Source organism: Pristis pectinata, chromosome 6 (assembly GCF_009764475.1).
Source record: "Pristis pectinata isolate sPriPec2 chromosome 6, sPriPec2.1.pri, whole genome shotgun sequence".
Taxonomy (NCBI): domain Eukaryota; kingdom Metazoa; phylum Chordata; class Chondrichthyes; order Rhinopristiformes; family Pristidae; genus Pristis; species Pristis pectinata.
Window position 1 is genome coordinate 27,239,530 of NC_067410.1, and position 20,332 is coordinate 27,259,861.

The following is a 20,332-nucleotide window of genomic DNA, read 5'->3' on the forward strand; positions in this document are numbered from 1 at the left end:
AGAGATTAGATGCAGGGTGATGTATCCCCAGGTTGGGGTATCTAGAACTGGAGTTCAAGATATTAAGATAAAGAGTTAATATTCAGGACTGAGATGAGAAGAAATGTCATCACCCAGTAGTTTATGGATGTTTTGGAGTTCTGAACCCAAGAGGACTATGGATGCTCAGTTGCTTCAGTGTATTTAAGATAGATCTCTAGATATTAAGGAAATAAAGGGATATGAGGTTAGTGAAGGAGATCGGTGCTGAGATGGAAGACCAGCTATGAACTTACCAGCATTTAAGACAGGTCCTGGGGAATGAATGACTTACTCCTGCTTATATTTCTTATGTCCAAAACATAAAAAATAATATCTGAGTAATAACAGGACCTATGAGGATCAGAAAATTTGACAAATGTTAACGATTCTCTGTTGTGATCTGTGGTTTTCGTAACGAAGCTGCACATAAGGTTTGAAACGATGCAGAATTTTGTTGACTATAATATGAAAATTCTTTCTGTGACCGAGAGGTTTAATATAGTCCATTCAAGATTACTTTCTAATTCTGTTTGTTTTCTAAATGATGTCAAAGGGAGTAAGGATCTTTGTTTTTGTTTCTCCAAGAAAGCAAATGGAGTGTTTATTAGTGTGTGAAGATTAGCTTGTTCAGCCTAAACAGTTAATTTTATTGTTCTCCCATTATTTCATTCTGTATTGATAGGAACACCACTGGTACAGATGCACTGTAGAACATTATGCGTGCACTTGATACATTCCATCATTTTTCACGTGTACATTACTGTAAATTTCCACTCCAGCCACCTCATTTTTCCACAACACTGTCAAGAAAAGGTTCCTTGATCTATCACCACCATATTTACAAATGTTGCTGAATACTCCTTATCTCATTAAATAGGTAGTATCTGATATAAATGAATAAGACCTGGGGAAATATTTGAATTATATATAAAAAAATAAATAGCAAAACAACAAATTTTTAAAAACTCACAATACTTTCAATCCCGCCTGTCTCTCACTTTATTGCACAAATCTATTTCATACTTCTGGGAAGACATTGTATGATTTTAAGAAAGATTGGAATGTTTGTATCCTACATAGTCTCACATTTGTTCCTAATGAAAGCACTCAAGAAAAAATGATTTCTAATAATTGTATTACCTTTTTAGTACCACTAAAATATAAATCAAATGGGGAAGTTCTGTTCATATATTCCCTGAACATACTGAAAAAAACAGTTTCCAATTGCCTATGGACAGAACGATCTGAGTGTATCTGTTATCTATTATTCTTTTAAGTAGAAATCGTTAAAGGTACATTAGTTTTGTAGACCTGAAAATGTTCAACATCAATACAAATATAGACAAAGGCTTTTAATGAAGTGTTTTCATTTTAACAATGTAACAGAGTGATTGCATTCCTGTTTCATTTAAACACAATAAATCATGTGACTGCCTCCAGACACTTGCTCCTACAACCTTACCACAGGTTTTCAATTGTGACCTCTTGCTGCCAGGTTCCTCCTCTTGCCTACAGGCCAGGTCGCTAATCAAGCTGAATGTAACCTGGTGATTTTTATACTAACGATGCACAGCTGGACAGATCAGCACAGCCTACATGTCTCTAGATTCTTGGGGTATGGAATCAGTCTGGGGCTCATACACACCATTCCCATGCCCAATGCCCTTTTAAGATCAAGGTCCTTGTCTTCACAGAGTAGTTGTCACAAACATTCAATACATAATGTTCAAAGATTGAAAGACATTCCATTCAAGCTGATGATCCCACAGGAATTTGGAAAAAGTAAAATAGATACACTACAAGTGGGTAAGATGGAAAAGGAGCCAAAAATTTGTGGAAAAGTATAATCAAGTACAGCTGAATAATTTCAAAACCATGGGAAAAAAGCAGAAGGGAAGTAAATTATTCAGGGTTAAAGTCATGACCTCTACATTTTGGTCACTAACAACAGCGCTTTTATACTTTAAAATATGTTTTCAGAAGCTTTAGGCAAACTTGGGTTATTTCAGTGCACTGGGAAAACCACTCATTCCTGTCTGCTGAGGTATCATTGCACAAGCAGCTCAATATTACAATGTCAATTTAAATCTCAGTTCAATAGAAATGTTGTAAAAATATAGACAAGGGAACTTGAATAAAGCCTGTTGTGTCCTTCTGGTCCGAAACAATCCTCCTATCCACTGATCACCAATCTTACACTCTCCAAATGTCTGACCCTACTCACACAATCATCTTGCCTTCTGGTGCCTCAAGCCCATAAGGCCCTGGATGCCCAAGGCTCCATGACCCTGATTGCAAAACCCTGCAATCTTGAATCCATGAGACTACATGGCCATAATTGCCTGAGCCTCAATGTCACTGACTGTCCACTTCTCCAATGCCCTGATCCCCCCATCCCTCCAGGATGATCTCAATCACCGAACTCTCAAATGCCCTGAAGGAAACCCCTGATCGTTTCCTTTAACCACAACAACACCAACCCTTTAGCCACTGATATCTCTCTCTCTCTCTCTCCCTCCCTCCCTCCCCCCCTCTCTCTCTCTCTCTCCCTCCCTCCCTCTCTCTCTCTCTTTCTCTCTCTCTCCCTCCCTCCCTCCCCCAGCCTTTAATGCAGATCTGGTAACTGATGCTCTAACTGATCCCTCAGACTCCCACCTGCTGAATAGCTTTGGGCTGGGCTTTGGGTACTGCAGAAGTTCGCACTCACAGGCTTCTATCAGAAACTGTTATTGGCACACTGTCTAATGGCTGTTAGACATAACAGCACAAAATAATTTCTAGGCCATCATAACAACAAAGGTGTCCAAGAGTATGATATTGCTACAAAAACAATGTACTTCAAGGAAGGAAATCTGCTTAACCAGTATAGCCAAGCCCAGTCCTGGACTATTAACTGCCCTCTGGAAAGGCTTATTAAACCACTCAGTTAAAGGTACTTTTGGATGTACAAAGGACACTCATGAAAAATATTGACCACTAAACATTACACCATATATTTTACAAGTACTAGGCAATGCTTTTTAAGCCATTTTTACAGTCCGATTCTGCAAATGTTCAAGTGTTTTCTGTAAGGTCTGATGACTGCAGTTATCCACAAAGCCAACAGAAACATAATGGGAAGTAACATGTTATACTAAAAGGTCAAGTTTTCCTTGTCACTGCGTTGTTCTTTCATCTTATCGAATAAGGGTGATAGATTTTCAGGTCTATCTTATCTGCAGTGCAACAGAGCCTGGGCTTCTGTAGTGCACAACAGAAGTAAAGGATCAAGTCCCACAGAGTGTGTGAGCATAGAATACCAATCAAGCTTTACTCACTGCTACATAAAAGCTGCAAGATATTAACAGGGCATCAACATATATAAAAGCAAAATACAGTGCATGATCAAAATCTTAAATAAAAACTGAAAAAGCTAAAAGTACTCACAGAGAGGGCAAGACTAGTTTTGTAAAGAGAGAAAATGTTTCAGGTAAGTAACTTTTCAACAGTACATATGTATCACTGCTTACAGCAGATGTATTAAATGAGCAGCCATGGTTAAGCATCCACCTTTGATGGACCACAGCATTTTGCAACCAAAGATCTGCTTAGTCTACTAATTAACAATGTAACTACACTGTCTGCCAATAAATGAGTCATTTGGATTTTGTTCTGTTGAACAATGAGAGGACCAATAATGGAAACAGAATGGGTTAGAATAACAACCTGCATTAACAATAAAAATATTTAATAGGGTAGATGGTAGCAAGGATGGTGTTATTCAAAGATTATTGGAGGTGAATAGTTCACATGTTAAATATTTTTCAGTAGGTAGTTTGTTCACAAAACCATACTATTGACTTGCAAACCAGAAGACAAGGGACTTATAGGGAACAGGAAGTATTATAGTTCAACCAACCTTATGTAACAGCAACACAACTGTCATTAGATAAACTAAGATAATCAATCATACTGGATCGGAATGGAACAGCACAAAATTATAATGCAAATAGGTGTGATAGGAGCTCGAGGGAGTTAAGATCCTGCATTTGCAATTCTTGTAATGTTTTAGTGTCTGAGAATAGTTGAACACTGACAGCTTCTGTTTATCTGATGTCATTGTGAATATCGAAGAAACTGTTACCACTGAATTCACTGTTCAAATTTTTTTTAATAAATGTCATGAAAAGCTGCTTGTACTTCATTTTCTCTGAGACAAAAGCTCTCAGCTCAGCTGCTTTGATCTATCAACATTGATTGTAGTGTAAATCCAAACCGTGTGATCTGCAGTCAGGTTTCAGAGAATGGTTGCTGACTGTGGTTGTAACATTTGGAGGAAAGATATCTTGAATGATTCACTGGATTGTGAACAACATAAAAATAGTGAGCACGACAGGAATAAAAAATGATAACAGAAATGGTGATCTGCAGAGCAAGGATGATCATACCACATTGTACAGACCAACATTCCATGTGTCAGAAACAAAATAGATTTATTCTGTGATTTTGGCCACTGGGTTGAATAGTATGGATTTCAACAGAAGCAATTGATCAGAAAAGAACACAAAACAATAAAATCAATACTATTGTTTTAATGATTTGAAAATGTCTTTAATTGCCTTGATAGTTACAACATTTATTGAAGTGGGCCAAATTTAAAGGAGGCAGTAATGTTTAACTGAATGCTTTTTTTCACTGGCTACTTTAAATATAAAAAATCTGCCTCTGTCACACATGTGTACTTAGTCACAATCATGATCCAAGGGTAGAATATATAGCCATATTACCATCAGCTTTTTTATATGCTATAAATTTCTCATTATCGTTATCATAAAACCAGAATCGTTTGAAAATCACCGCACATTTATAGCAAACTTTAATAGCATCATGAATATCAACAGGGGCGTTTCCATATTGAATGATACAGTTTCCATTGAATCAAAATCTGGGTTCTAGTCCAAACAACTAAATCAGGATTAGCTAAGAAATTAAGTTAGATTGCAATAACTGCAACATTTTCATTGAGTACAAATACATTGCCACAGTATTAAAACAGTTCTGCTCTGAAGATGCAATGAGTATAACATTGGCTATTGTTACCAAAAATCTGGTTTCTTTAAAGGTTCAAGTACTGGTTGACATGTAGTAATTTATCAGCTGTTTTGATAAAATTGCTCTAATATTCTGAATTCTTCATACTCCTTGGGCACTTGGCTGAAAAATAAAGTCACACAGAATGACAGGAAGAGAGGATTAAGGAATCCAAGCATCATAGTTCACCCAAACAAATATTTTCATCAGGGCTTACCGGCTAAAACTTCAATGTCTTCAAAAGTGTTGATGCACTAAAACATATTACTAGTTATTATAAATAATATGATAAAGAAGGAGCCAATTCAGCCTAATGTGTCCATACCACCTTCCAGCAGAGTAATCCCATCAGTCCAATTCCCCCTCTCCTTATATAGCCCTTCAACTTATTCTCTTTCATATGCCCGTCAACACCCCTTTGATTCTTTTTGCCACTTACCTACACTAAAAGGTAATTTATAGTGGGCAATGAAGTTACCAGCACATCTTTGAAATGTGGGAGGACACTGGAGCATCTGGTGGCAAGAACATGCAAACTCCACTCAAGCAGCATTCAAGGTCATGACTGAACCTGGACCCCTGTAGTTGTGAGGTAGCAGTGCTTACTGCTGCAAAACTGTGCCACCCATTAACAGAAAAAGTGTAATAAATTTTTAAAGTCCAATAATGTAAAAAAGAATCAAAAGAAACATACCATAGCAGTCACTGACTAGATGAAGTACTTCCTGAGGTCAGCAGCTTCTGATGCCATCTCCTCCTCTGTCCTCCACTGGTGCGAGTCTTCCGACATTTTTTGGTCATGCTTCTGGAGCTTTTAATGATTACAAATGCAGGTTAAACTAAATATACAAAAGGAAGAAATTACATTAATCTCCATGCATGCAAACCCCTACTAAATTGAAAGGACATAACCCCATAAAATCTGATCTGCCGTGTGTCAATATTAGGAATTTTAAAAGTAAGTTAGAGAGCAAGTAATTCTAAGTGGTTTTCCCAGCTCAATAGCCATAGGCACAGCTCTTCTAATCTCTATTTAAACTTTTACTAAGTCCTCGCCTATTTCTCTATTTTCATTCTGCTATGCAGATGAAATATGCAGGGTGTGAAATTCATTTGGATTAACCTCACTGATCTCATTTTTTAATCATACAATTTTTGATGCATTTACACTTAAAGTTCTTTCATTTGGATTGCAAGAAATCCTTCACTGGACCCCTGCATTAGTGTTAATAAATTCACCTTTCTCTTCACAGAAGCAGAACAACAGACCTACAAAAAACTGGGTCATTGACTTTCCTGACAAAATAATTGTAGATGTTAAGAGCCTGGTTCCTAATGATCCAATGTAAACAAGTGTCAATGTTAAAATTATTTTTTGCAAAAATGGGTCTATCATCGGAGCATCCTGTCCTGCTAAGAGTATAAAATATGCAGAATTAACTCTGGCTCCGTATAGCAATGGCATTATTGACATGGAAAGATATCCCAAGGAAAACTGCAGTTTAAGATTAGACCTAAGCAGGAGAATTAGAGAGAATTAGTTGAGGTAAATGCAGGGACAGTTCATCTTTGGGTGATTTCTAATAATGAGTGAAAAATAAGTGAAATGAGGTAATGTTGAAATGGTGTACATGTTTTGCAAGGGGGAAGGGAATACATGGTAGATCAGTGTTGACCAATCAGGAATGTAGGTTTGTAGGACATTGTAGAAAGCTGTGGTGATGATTGGTAGACAATGATAAGGGTCTGTAAGTTGTGAATTGGAGAGCTGAGAGTGACATTGAATGCAGGAAGTTAAATCGGGAGGCATCAATGATATGAAACTATCACCAGGTAGGGAAAGAGATGTTCAATTTCAGAGGTGGAAGTAAGTGGTTGTGGTCAAGCTGAACATGTGAATGTAACATCAAATTGTGTCTTGTTAAGTTAATCATGAGTGTTGCCCAGAAATACAGATGGTGTTGGGGTTCCATATGTTGGAGAAACCAATGGGGACTGAAGAGGTTGGTTTTGGTGGTTCCAGTAATGAGCCACTGAAAGCTCAGGTCTCTGGCCATGCATTTTCAGAAAATTATTTTCCTGTGAACTTGTGCCCAGAGCTTAATTTTTTTTTCTTGTCATTTTCTACCAATGACAATGGGGCACATCAATTTCTCCTGTAGCTCAGGCAAAACTACATTAGATTTAACTGAGCAAAAGCTATTCATACCGCTAAACATATTCCTCACATATTGTCAATGATCTGTCCTTTGAAGAATATTCCAATTTATTAAAATCTCTTGAGAGAGGAATGTAACTGCAGATAAATCTCAGAAAAGAAAACTTGTAAAATTCCTTCTGAATCCTTTGAAGCAAACTAGTAAATTGCAGAATGTCAGTATAACATCATGGTTAACAAAATTCACCCCTATCCATGTTGCCTTCATGAACCCTGCAACAAAGAGGTCACGTTCCAGATATCTGAACATCATTCATTACTGTTGCCCAGATCAAACTTAATCTTAGTCTCGATTTCATGAACAGATAACTTCAAATAGAAACATCATAAGTTCATTACTCTTCAGTATTAACTTGCTTAGTCAACATACCAGCTCTAATCCAACCATGATTATTGAAGAAAATTTTCTACCACAAAATTTAGAAAATCCCTTTCACTGGAAATTATTTATGTTTAGGCACTGGCCCCAATTTTATGAAGAAATATCAGCATTTACTGACAAAACTGCTAATTTTTTTCTTGTTTAAGCATTAGCAATTTAGAGATCGCTTATGAGATAGCCTCAAAGTTGCATCCAGCCACTTGTGGTTGTTTTCCTGAATGCCCTCTAACTATGGAGTCCATTACAATGAGGAAAACTGAAATTGTGGCAATTCCCCACTTTAAGTTCTGCTGCAACATCCTATCCCAGGATGTAGGGAAGGGCTTCTCCAATGACTCTAATGGAGGGAAATAACTCTAAAGGGGCAAAAGAAAGCATTTGTTTATTCATATTTCTTAATATCCTTGAATGTAACTGCAGATAAATCTCAGAAAAGAAAACTTGTAAAATTCCTTCTGAATCCTTTGAAGCAAACTAGTAAATTGCAGGATGTCAGTATAACATCATGGTCAACAAAATTCACCCCTATCCATGTTGCCTTCATGAACCCTGCAACAAAGAGGTCACGTTCCAGATATCTGAACATCATTTAGATGACTTAAATGCATTTAAATACTTCAGTTTCTTTTACTTTCTATTCCTTTTTTTGTTGAAATAGTAGTATTTTTAATATGTTTTAAGAAACACACATGACTTTTCTTTGAAACAACAAAAGAGTTAAGGAGAATCAGCTTCCCTCACTGACAGCCCCTGAGAGGGAAAACATTGGAATAGCAGCTCTCCCCTGGGTGGGTATCACAGTGAAAAAATAACAAAGGACACAAGGGCAGTTAGCTAAGCTAGAGGCACTGAAGGGCCATGATCTAGTGATGAAAAATGCACTCATCTTGAACTCAGGATCAAAAAGGTCACCAAAATAAATTAAGCAAGACTACTATAATAGAAATAGTGAAGTATATTAATTATTCTTGACACAGTTGTGCAATTAGCTGAAGCAAGGTGATATTTGACTGCATCTGTTTAAAATTGTACATTCACTTGTCTTACTGAATAATTTAGGCTGGCTTTGGAAAGATCAGAGAGGTGGACTAGGACATGCAGAGGCACATTATCCAATTCAGAACACTAAAGAATCCCATTAATACAACATTAACCGAGGTCATCACATACTTAAATAGAATTCATTATCGACACATATTTGCATGTAAGCAATTTGAACATTTTACATACATGATCCATATAACGATTTCCAAGTGAACACAAGAATTTTGTGATAGAAGTGGGTAAGAAAAGGCAGTCAGTGAATCAAGTGCAGACAGGCTCTATGCTCAACCGGCTTGATTCAACTTCATGTGTACAAATTACCTGCTTGAAACTAACTTAGAATACTACTTAATTGAGGAATTATGTATACTTTAGCATTCTAAACTATCTTGTGCTATCATCTACTGTGATGATAGCCAATGATGTATACCATCTGGCATCATGTGCCAACCAACATTTAGGAAATTTATACAGAGTGGCGTGAGTTTACTGTGCATTATATTAATTCTATATCTGAAACTTTGCAAAAAAAAATCACTATCTTTTCATGACAGTATTCAAAATTTTTGCTTCTGAAAGAAAATAGTTACTCACAAAGGACTTACTATGCACATCAATACAGACAACAGGTGGCGTCAAGACCATGCATTTCTGTTCCAAGAAAGGCTGTCGAGTTTAGTCATGCAATGCGTTTGATTTTTTTACACTTTTTACACTGTATGGGATTGAATTAACTGGAAATTCAATTGCTAAATGCAAACAAGATCCTGAAGTGTGCAATATGTGAAATGGAACTCTTGATTGTGCAGTTCCGTGCACGTAATGAACAGGTCATTGAGCATGCAGAGTAAAAATCTGTGTGGGTATAAGATTAGAATCTGACCTGGTCGCAGCTAATTCAAACCTGAATCGAGCCCACTGATTTGCTTGTGGCACAGTGGTGCATCTAGTAGAGCTGCTGCCTCACAACGCCAGAGACTCAGGTTCAATCCCAACCTAGGGTGCTGTCTGTGTGGAGTTTGCATGTTCTGTAAGTCCGAAGACACTAAAGCATCCTCTCTAACCAGAGCTATGAGTGCAGGTCAAAGGCACTGAAATGTTATGCTCCATTTTCGTAATCTGCTGCACTCCATTGACCAACCTTATTGTCCACTGCAGTCCAACATTGATGCAATATCTACAGCAGGAGCAATGTACCAAGTGTCCTCAAACAACTCAAAGCTTTGTTGTCATCATGAGGAGGAGATGTGGCCTGAGATACCACAAAAAAATCTAGGTAAACCTATATAGTTTTAATTCTTTCAATGTCAGCTCCAAGTCCTCCAACATGTCCATTTGAAAATATTTGTCTCATATATCAATGCACACAAAATGCTGGAGGAATTCAGCACGTCAGGCAGCATCAATGGACGGAAATGAACAGTCAACATTTCCGGTCGAGACTCTCCATCAGGACTGGAAGGAAAGAGGGAAGAAGCCAGAATAAAAAGGTCGGGGGAGGGGGAGGAACACAGGCTGGCAGGTGATAGGTGAGTCCGGGTGAAGGGGGGAGGTAGGTGGGTGGGGGGAGGGGAGATGAAAGGGAGTGATGTGAGAAGCTGGCAGGTGATAGGTGGAAGAGGCAAAGGGCTGAAGAAGGAATCCGACAGGAGAGGACAGTAGACCATGGAATACAGGGAAGGAGGTGAGGAATAGATGGGCAGGTCATGAGGGCAGGGGAGAGGAAAGAGGAGGGGTGATGGGGTCACAGGAATGAGGGAAAACAAAGGGGGCGAAAGGAGAAAAAAAGGAGGGGAGGGGTTACCGGATGTTAGAGAAATCGATAGTCAGGCCGTCAGGTTGGAGACTCCCAAGACAGAATATGAGGTGTTGTTTCTCCACTCTGCATCTGGCCTTAACATGGCAGTAGAGGAGGACGTAGATAGACATGTCAGTATGGGAGTGGGATGTGGAATTGAAGTGGCTGGCCACCGGGAGATCCTTGCTTTTGCAGCCGAAGGTGCTCGAAGAAGCGGTCACCCAACCTGCGTTGGGTCTCATTGATGTAGAGGAGGCCACACCGGGAGTACCAGATGCAATAAATGACACTCTGGGATTCACAGGTAAAGTGCTGCCTCACCTGGAAGCACTGTCTGAGGCCCTGAATGGTGGTGAGGGAGGAGGTGTAGGGACAGGTGTAGCACTTCTCACAGTTGCTTGGATAAGTGTCGTGAGGGTCATCGGTGGGAAGAGACGAGTGGACAAGGGAGTCGCGGAAAGAGCGATCCCTGTGGAAAGCTGGAGGGGAGGGGGGGAGGGGAAGATGTGCCTGGTGGTGGGATCCTGTTGGAGGTGGCAAAGGTTGCGGAGAATGATCTGTCGGATGCAGAGGCTCGTGGGGTGGTAGGTGAGGACTTGTCCATTCATCCCTCCCCACCGATGACCCTCCCGGCATTTATCCCTGCAACTGCACTAAGTGCTACACCTGTCCCTACACTTCCTTCCTCACCACCATTCAGGGCTCCAGACAGTCCTTCCAGATGAGGCAGCACTTCACCTGTGAATCTGAGGGTGAGGCCAGACACAGATTGGAGGAACAACACCTCATATTCCACCTTGGTAGTCTCCAACCTGATGGCCTCAACATCGATTTCTCTAACTTCCCATAACCCCTCCCCTCTTCTTTTCCCTTTCCCTCCTCCTTGTTTTCCCTCATTCCTGTGGCCCCCTCACCCCTACTCTTTCCCCTCCCCCACCCTCATAACCTGCCTATCTATTCCCCACCCCCTTCCCTTCATTCTTTTTGCCTCTTCTACCTATCACCTCTCAGCTCCTTACATCACTCCCTTTCATCTCCCCCTCCTCCACCCACCCTCCTTCTCTCACCTGGACTCACCTCTCAGCTGCCAGCTTGTGCTCCCCCCCCCCCTCTATCTTATTATTTTGTCTTCTGCCCTCTTTCCTTCCAGTCCTGATGAAGGGTCTTGACCTGAAACATCGACTGTTTATTTCCCTCCATAGATGTTGCCTGACCTGCTGAGTTCATCCAGCATTTTGTGTGTGTTGCTCCAGATTCCAGCATCTGCAGAATCCCGTGTCTTTGTCCCTTATATTTCCTGTGTGCTTGCTTATTATGTTGGTGCTTCCTTCACAATAGCAATGATGGATTCCCTCATCACAAGCACTAGAGTTGGTCAAGATGGCAGCTTCTCACCATGCCAAAGAGGGATGAACAAATCCTGACCTCCTAGTGATGTCTAACATCCAAAGGTGATAAAGAATAAATAACAAAACAAATCGAATTCAATGTGACTTAATAAGTTGAATATAAAATCTTATTAAGATGTACATTGTAACACTTGCTTCATTTGTCTTTCTGACACTGAGCCAAAGTAAAGTTCAGGGGAACCAAAGGCTAGGAGGCAGAATGGATCTCACACAACACAACCTTCAATATAATCCGCAGACCAAGAGCACTGTGTGTCAATTATTTGAATACATAAAAGTGGAACGTGACATTGCAATGGATGGGGCATAGAGCTCAGTGAGAAGGAACAGGTGACAATGACAACAAGCGAACAGGAAGCTGATATTTCAGCTCCAGAGGGCGGGAAACTATGTGCAGCTACATGGAAATTGGGAATTCACAATAATTACGAATCATTTGTTTATGTAAGGAACAGAAACTCGCCAGTTCACTGTGCTGTAGCTGACATCTTCATTATTTTTATGCTAGAATCTCTACTATATCCCACCCTGACTGCAACTGTAGTCTACAGTAAACCTACAAGTCTGATTCATGCAGCTCAGCTAAAGCGCATGCTGTTGATTTAAATGCTTCAGTGCTTCTTCCTTCATAATCAACCTACAATTCCACTTCACTACAGAGCCTGTTGTTACACAATGTAATAGCTACATAGCAATTCAAAGATAAAGGCCCCAATTTGTGATGGTGTTGACATCCAAGAAACCTCTCCCATAAAGATCTGGTGATTTCAGTGGCACGTTTTCCCATTTTTCTAACAGGACCTTGTCAAGTGTTGTATGTACATGATGTTTGGGTCGCAGCAATAGGTATGTCTTCAAATAGCATGGAACAGTGTATCACATTGAAAAATTTGCAGAGATATGACCCAAGAAATAAAAAAAGCAGACTTTTAGCCACCTTTTTAAACATTTCACAGAGAACAAGACTAAAACTGGGACATAAATGAGATTAAAATTGAGCCTTACTATAGGATTAGTTTGCAAATAGTTGAAGACCCCATCACTACAGGCATGTTTGCTGAATGTACCATTGAAGGCTACAGCAGCACAAGCTATTGGGTGGGTCGGGTATCACTGACAGTAACTTCTGGACTAGGGTGTTTCAGTGTGCACTTCAGAACTCTAGAAGTTGCTGTTAGATTTTCTCCATCATAACAATGAATGCATCACTGTCATTGTCCTGGCAAATTCTGAGCCCACATAAGGTTTTTAAAAAATTCAATTATGTTTGAAAAATTGCTGGCTGCCCTTTTAAAGTCCACTTTACTGAAAGCTACAGCATAACACTGCTAGACATGCTATTACAATGACTAAAACTATAAAGTATATTTCTGGCCTACAGCTTGGGAAATGAGATAGACATTTTAAATGTTGTCATATCCACCACATTGAATTACTGCAATGAAGTATTTATTTTGATTTTTGATAGGGGCTTTTGACACCTGATGAAATGCCTTGTGGAAATGCCTGTGCCAGATGCAAAATATATTCAAGTTCTCTGATACAGAACTTCATTCATTTTTTCAGTTCGTTTCTTATCTGCACACCTGTTTATGGGCTTGACAGATGAAAATCAGAATGATATTGAACAGATGGGTTGTGACTTTGAAAAATACCTTGGATAAAGACAAAATGATGCACAGCAAGTCTCAATCATTCTAGAATTCTACACATTACCGTTCAGTGCACTTAATAATTAATTCTTGTTTAAAAGGGCATAAATCCTGAAACATCATGCTTCTGGTTACTTAAGGGGAAGCCAAAGTGGGGATGGGGTTAGTATAATAGAATCCAGAAATCCAATAGAGTCATAGAGCACGGAAACAGGTCCTCCAGCCCAACTAGTCCATCTAAGCTCGTCTTATTTGCCTACATTTGGTCCATAACCCTCGAAACCCTTCCTACCCATGTACCTATCCAAGTATCTTTTAAATGTTATGAATGTATCTGCCTCAACCACTTCCTCTAGCAGCTTATTCCACATAGCGACCACCCTCTGGGTGAAAAAGTTGTCCCTTAGGTTTCATTAAGTCTTTCACCTCTCACCTATGTCCTCTAATTCTTGATTCCCCAACCCTGGGAAAAAGACTGTGCGCATTCATCCTATCTGTGGCCCTCATGATTTTATACACCTCTAAAAGATCACCCCTCATTCTCCTACACTCCAATGAATAAAGTTCTTGTCTGCTCAAACTCTCTCCATAACTCAGTGCTTCAAGTCTTAGCAATATCTTTGTAAATCTTTTCTGCACTCTTTCCAGCTTAATGGCATCCTTCCTGTAGCAGGGTGACAAAACTGAACACAATATTCCAAATGCAGCCTCACCAACATCTTGTACAACTGCAACATAACATCGCAACTTCTATACTCAATGCCCTGACTGATGAAGGCCAGCTGCCAAAAGCCTTCTTCACCACTGTGATGCCACTTTCAGGGAACCATGTACTTATACTAGGTCACTCTGTTCTACAGCACTCCCCAGGGTCCTACTGTTCACTGTGAAGGTCATACCCTGATATGTCTTCCCAAATTGCCACACCTTGTACCTCTCTGAAATGTATATAAAAATGTATACAAAAATGGATCAAATACACTTATAGAAATCAAGTTTCATCAGGCTTTACTGAATTTAACACCAGGATCTTTCTGGAATCCATTTCACTGTTACAGCCTGATTGGGAGACTGGTTTGCCATGAGGCAGTTAAACCCACAATGCCAGACCATGAACTCACGTTTCTTGACGCACGCAGAGATGACACGGTTTCACGTCACAGAAAATGGAAATATGCACCATTTTCTAGCAATGCAACCACCCCCCATAACATAGGGGTAACCTGTATAAAGGAGGAAGAAGTCAGGTGCTGAGGAGAGGACATCGAATGGAGGGATAGGTGGATGTCTGGGGAGGTGGTAAATGGATTGGGCACCTGCTTTCCCCTTCCCAGTTCTCATGCCATGATTTATACATGCTCTGATCTATCTTTTACATCTCTAATTTCTCTCCTAATTAGTTCCTTTTCTCTTACACCGTGATTATTTGTGTCATTTGATCATCTTCCCATTGCTGTCTAATCACCTTGCTGATCATTCTTTTCAGTTATTTCTCCCCACGCCATTTACCCTTGCTCCTCTTAAAAGTTCTTCCAGTTCTGATAAAGGGTCATGGTCTTAGGACATCAACCCTCTCTCTACAGGTGTTGCAGCACTTCATATTATTGGTATTGGTATTGGTTTTGGTATTGGTTTATTATTGTCACAGTGAAAAGCTTGTCTTACAAACTGATTGTACAGGTCAATTCATTACACAGTGCAGTTACATTGAGTTAGTACAGAGTGCATTGAGGTAGTACAGGTAAAAACAATTACAGTACAGAGTAAAGTGTCACAGCTACAGAGAAAGTGCAGTGCAATAAGGTGCAAGGTCACAATAAGGTAGATCATGAGGTCATAGTCCATTCATTGTATAAGGGAACTGTTCAATAGTCATCACAGTGGGGTAGAAGCTGTCCTTAAGTCTGGTGGTACGTGCCTTCAGGCTCCTGTATCTTCGACCCCATGGAAGAGGAGAGAAGAGAGAATGTCCTGGGTGGGTGGGGTCTTTGATTATGCTGGCTGTTTCACCAAGACAATGAGAGGTAAAGCCAGAGTCCAAGGAGGGGAGGCTGGTGTCTGTAATGCGCTGGGCTGTGTCCACAACTCTCTGCAGCTTTATTATTGTCCCTTGTACCAAGGTACAGTGAAAAACATGTCTTGCATACCGTTCGTACAGATCAATTCATTACACAGTGCAGATACATTGAGTTAGTACAGAATGCATTAAGGTAGTACAGGTAAAAACAATAACAGAGTACAGAGTAAAGTGTCACAGCTACAGGGAAGTGCATTGCAGGTAGACAATAAGGTGCAAGGTCATAACAAGGCAGATTGTGAGGTCAAGAGTCCATCTCATCGTATAAGGGAACCGTTCAATAGTCTTATCACAGTGGGATAGAAGCTGTCCTTGAGCCTGGTGGTATGTGCCCTCAGGCTCCTGTATCTTCTGTCTGATGGGAGAGGAGGGAAGAGAGGATGACCCGGGTAAGTGAGGCCTTTGATTATGCTGGCTGCTTCACCAAGGCAGAGAGAGGTGTAGACAGAGTCCATGGAGGGGAGGCTGGTTTCTGTGATGTGCTGAGCTGTGTTCACAACTCTCTGCAGTTTCTTGCGGTTCTGGGCAGAGCAGTTGCCATACCAAGCCGTGACGTATCCAGATAGGATGCTTTCAATGGTGCATCGATAAAAGCTGGTGAGTGTCAAAGGAGACATGCCAAATTTCTTTAGCCTCCTGAGGAAGTCGAGGCCCTGGTGAGCTTTCTTGACCATGGCATCTATGTGGTTGGACCAGGACAGGCTATTAGTAATGTTCACTCCTAGGAGCTTGAAGCTCTCAACCCTCTGGACCTCAGCACCATTTATGTAGACAGGTGCATGTACACCGCCCCCTTTCCTGAAGTCAATGACCAGCTCTTTTGTTTTGCTGACATTAAGGGAAAGGTTGTTGTCATGACACCATGTTCCTACGCTCTCCATCTCCTTCCTGTATTCTGACTCTTTGTTATTTGAAATACGACCTACTACGGTGGCAGCATCTGCAAACATAGATTGAGTTAGAGCAGAATCTGGCCACGCAGTCATGAGTATTACCTTTGGAAAGCAGTTCCAGCCAGATGCATCCTGTCGATTCCATCAAGTGCACAATTCTTGACCAGTATTGACTGTATCTTCACAGCCAACTATTCAGGTCTTGGTTAAACTTTTCACGTTTAAGCATTAATAGAATTTCTTTTGACAAGTTAAAGGAAAGTTCCTCATGGGCAGGATATAAACTGGCCGGAATTGTCCTGACAACAACAACAGGATGGTAAATTAAACCAAGTAAACTGCTTTCCCTCAACTGCACTCATTACCAAAGAGGTAGTGGTTGCAGTTATTGCTGTTCTCTGGCATTTCTAAAAACTGGATTAGACTTGACCTCAAAGCCTGAGGTGCCAACGTTTTCTGAGAGTTGGCTCAATGTTAATACATCTCAGTGAAGGGGATTATGTGTTTCTTGAACTGAACAAACCTCCCTAGAAGGCCACAGCAGCCAGATGTATGGTTGGAAATCATAATTTAAAACCAAATGCTCATGCCCAACTCTTTCGACACCATTTCCATCTGCTGTGCAATCGGTTCACAAAAGTAAAAGGATGATTTCTCCACTAAATACAGCCTGAAGCGGTAATGAGTTTGTATTCCAGAGTCTCTTCCTAATACAGTTCTGCTGTGTAAATACTGCATTACCAATAAGATATACTCACAACCTGCTACATGATGCATCATGGAGGAAACACTGGAAGAAACGATTATTTCTCTTTTCTTTTCATTTTGTTTTTACCTCTAGCTGTTTTTACTCTATCATGGAAACTTCTTTTTATTCAAAATAAACTTTATTCATAATAAAAGACAAACTATATACAATAATAAAACAGTGCAAGCCTTTACATTCTTGTACAGCTCAATCATTAGTGTTACCTTTTTATATATAAAAAAACAGCACCGTTGCCACTCGTGTGTCTCCCTGGGGGCTACCCAGTCCCGTATTTCCAATATTTAGGGGCTTCCTCGCCTGACCCCGGCCCTCCCTCTCCAGTGGCAGAAGAACCCTAAACTGTAGTCCTTCCCCACTGAGCCCTTGCAATGGCTGCACCCAGCTTCAGTGTGTCCCTCAGCGCGTACTCCTGCAGCCTGGAATGTGCCAGTCGGCAGCATTCCCCTACGGACATCTCGCAGTGCTGGAAGACCAACAACTTTCAGGCAGACCAAAGGACGTCTTTCACTGAATTGATGACCTACCAGCAGCAGTTGATGTCCGTCTCTGTGTGTGTCCCTGGGAACAGCCCGTAGATCAGAGAATCCTCTGTTACGCTGCTGCTGGGGATGAACCGTGACAAAGACCCTTACATCTTTCGCCACACCCTCCTCGCAAACCCACAGCCCGCAAAGAGGTGGTGACCGTCTCATCCCCAGCGCAGTCCTCCCAGGGGCAGCATGCACTGGGACTGATGTTCTGACCATGCAGGAAGGATCTGACTGGGAGGGCCCCTCTCACTGCCAGCCAAGTGAGGTCTTGGTGCTTGTTGGTGAGTTCTGGCGATGAGGCATTCTGCCAGATGGTCTGGACAGTCTGCTCAGGGAACCACCCCACAGTATCCATCAAGTTTTTCTCCTGCAGTGTCTGCAGGATGTTCCGTGCTGACCACTGCCTGATGGACTTGTGGTCAAAGGTGTTGGTCTAGAAGAACTTTTCCACAAAGGACAGGTGGTGCAGCAACGTCCAGCTGACTGGGGCGTTGCACGGCAACAGGGCCAGGCCCATCCTTCACAACACCAGGGACAGGTAGAACCTCGGCATGTAGTGACACTTGGTGCCTACGTACTTTAGTTCCACACACAGCCTGATGCAGCCACAGATGAGGGCGACATTGGGGATATTTTTGCCCCCATTGTCCAGGGACTTGTGCATGGCGACCCGTTGAACCCGCTTCATCTTAGATCCCCAGATGAACCGGAAGACGGCACGGGTGATGCCCGAGCCAGAGGAGCGAGGAACAGCCCACACCTGCACCAAGCATAGCAGCCCTGAGAACGCCTCACACCTGATGACCAAGTTCTTCCCAGTTACAGAAACTGTAGAGGGTTGTGGCCACAGCCCAGCACATCACAGAAACCAGCCTCCCCTCCATGGACTCTGTCTATACCTCACGCTACCTTGATGAAGCAGCCAGCATAATCAAAGGCCCCACCCACCCAGGTCATTCTCATTTCTCTCCTCTCCCATCAGGCGGAAGATACAGGAGCCTGAGGGCATATACCACCAGGCTCAAGGATAGCTTCTATCCCACTGTGATAAGACTATTGAACGGTTCCCTTATACGATGAGATGGACTCTTGACCTCACAATCTGCCTTGTTATGACCTTGCACCTTATTGTCTACCTGCAATGCACTTCCCTGTAGCTGTGACACTTTACTCTGTACTCCGTTACTGTTTTTACCCTGTACTACCTCAATGCACTGTGTAATGAATTGATCTGTACGAACGGTATGCAAGACAAGTTTTTCACTGTACCTCGGTATAAGTGACAATAATAAACTACTGCCAATACCATGTTTGCAACTTAAGTATTCAACAAGGGAATTCTCCTCCATGCCATTCTTTATTAATATAATAATCCTTTGTGCAATTGCACATAGACTCCTTCATTCCATGCATTTGATATCATCTCTGCCTTTATTTCTCTTTCTGTATCACCATCACACTGTCTCCCTCATCATCCTCCAGGACTTCACTTTTTCTGTCCATTTCTGTAAATCATTATGCCTGCTGTATCAATAATAAATATAAACAGAAGATGCTGAGGATACTCAATAGGTCAGGTATCATCTCTGTTTCAGGTCAATGATCCCCCCACAAGATGCCTGCTGCATCCTTGGGCTTCTGTGTCTCACATTATTTCTTTCCCTTTCTCTCTCAGTATCTTTATGTTATTCATTCTCCACCCTTTCCTTTCAGTTTCCACACAGATCCTCCAAACAGCCAACTGATCTTGCTGGAAATGAAAAGATGGTTCCTGTGGCTTTAGTGCTACAAATTTCTTTGGAATGGTTCAGTGAACATAACAGTTTGGATTCTACAGTCAGTAACTTGCCATTGATTTTGGAGGGCTGCCGAAAAAAAGATTCTGCAATCTCTATCGCATTAGTTGTTGTCAGATATTAGTTGTAGGAAATTTTAGATCCAGCAATAGTTAAACCATCAATGATAATCAATCCAATTTTAACTAATGATCACGCAGATCCTGTCTTGGCTCCTGCCCACACAATTCTCAAAATAAGTTTAAGTTATATGTTTGTACCGATTAATGAGCAATTTTTTTAGCTCGCTTTCATCTACCAGCCAGAACTCCAAAAGGCTACTTACACATCTGAAAGGAAATGATGCAGATTAAATTAAATGGGTTCAAGATGGAAAAAGCAACACAGCCAGACAATTTATCTTCAGATACTGAAGGAAATTGCAAAGATCTTAAATGAACTTCATTGAGAACAAAGAAAGTGCCAGATAATTAGAGGAAGCCACAGGGTGTCATTATTCCAAAAATGAATTCAAATCACAGCTGAAGAACAAGGGAACAGTGAGATTCATCCTCATGGTGGGGAAATAATTCACGAACATCTTTAACAATGCCATCAAAGATTATTCAGAACATTTTGATGGATCAGAGGTAGGCCACATTCAGGAAGCTGACCAATTAATGCATCAAGACTA

The 20,332-nt window shown here is 41.0% G+C and overlaps 1 protein-coding gene across 3 annotated transcripts in view; it reads right to left on the reverse strand.

Moving 5' to 3' along the window:
* Positions 1 to 4,628: 4,628 nt before the first annotated feature.
* fhit (fragile histidine triad diadenosine triphosphatase) overlaps positions 4,629 to 20,332 on the reverse strand; it is an 801,834-nt gene continuing 786,130 nt past the window's right edge. For all 3 annotated transcript variants that reach the window (XM_052018273.1, XM_052018271.1, XM_052018272.1), the window contains 2 exons: positions 5,786 to 5,902; positions 4,629 to 5,214 (listed from right to left, as the gene is read on the reverse strand). In XM_052018273.1, coding sequence (XP_051874233.1) covers positions 5,801 to 5,902 — 102 coding nt within the window. In that variant the 3' untranslated portion in view covers positions 4,629 to 5,214; positions 5,786 to 5,800. The remainder of the gene's footprint in view (positions 5,215 to 5,785; positions 5,903 to 20,332) is intronic.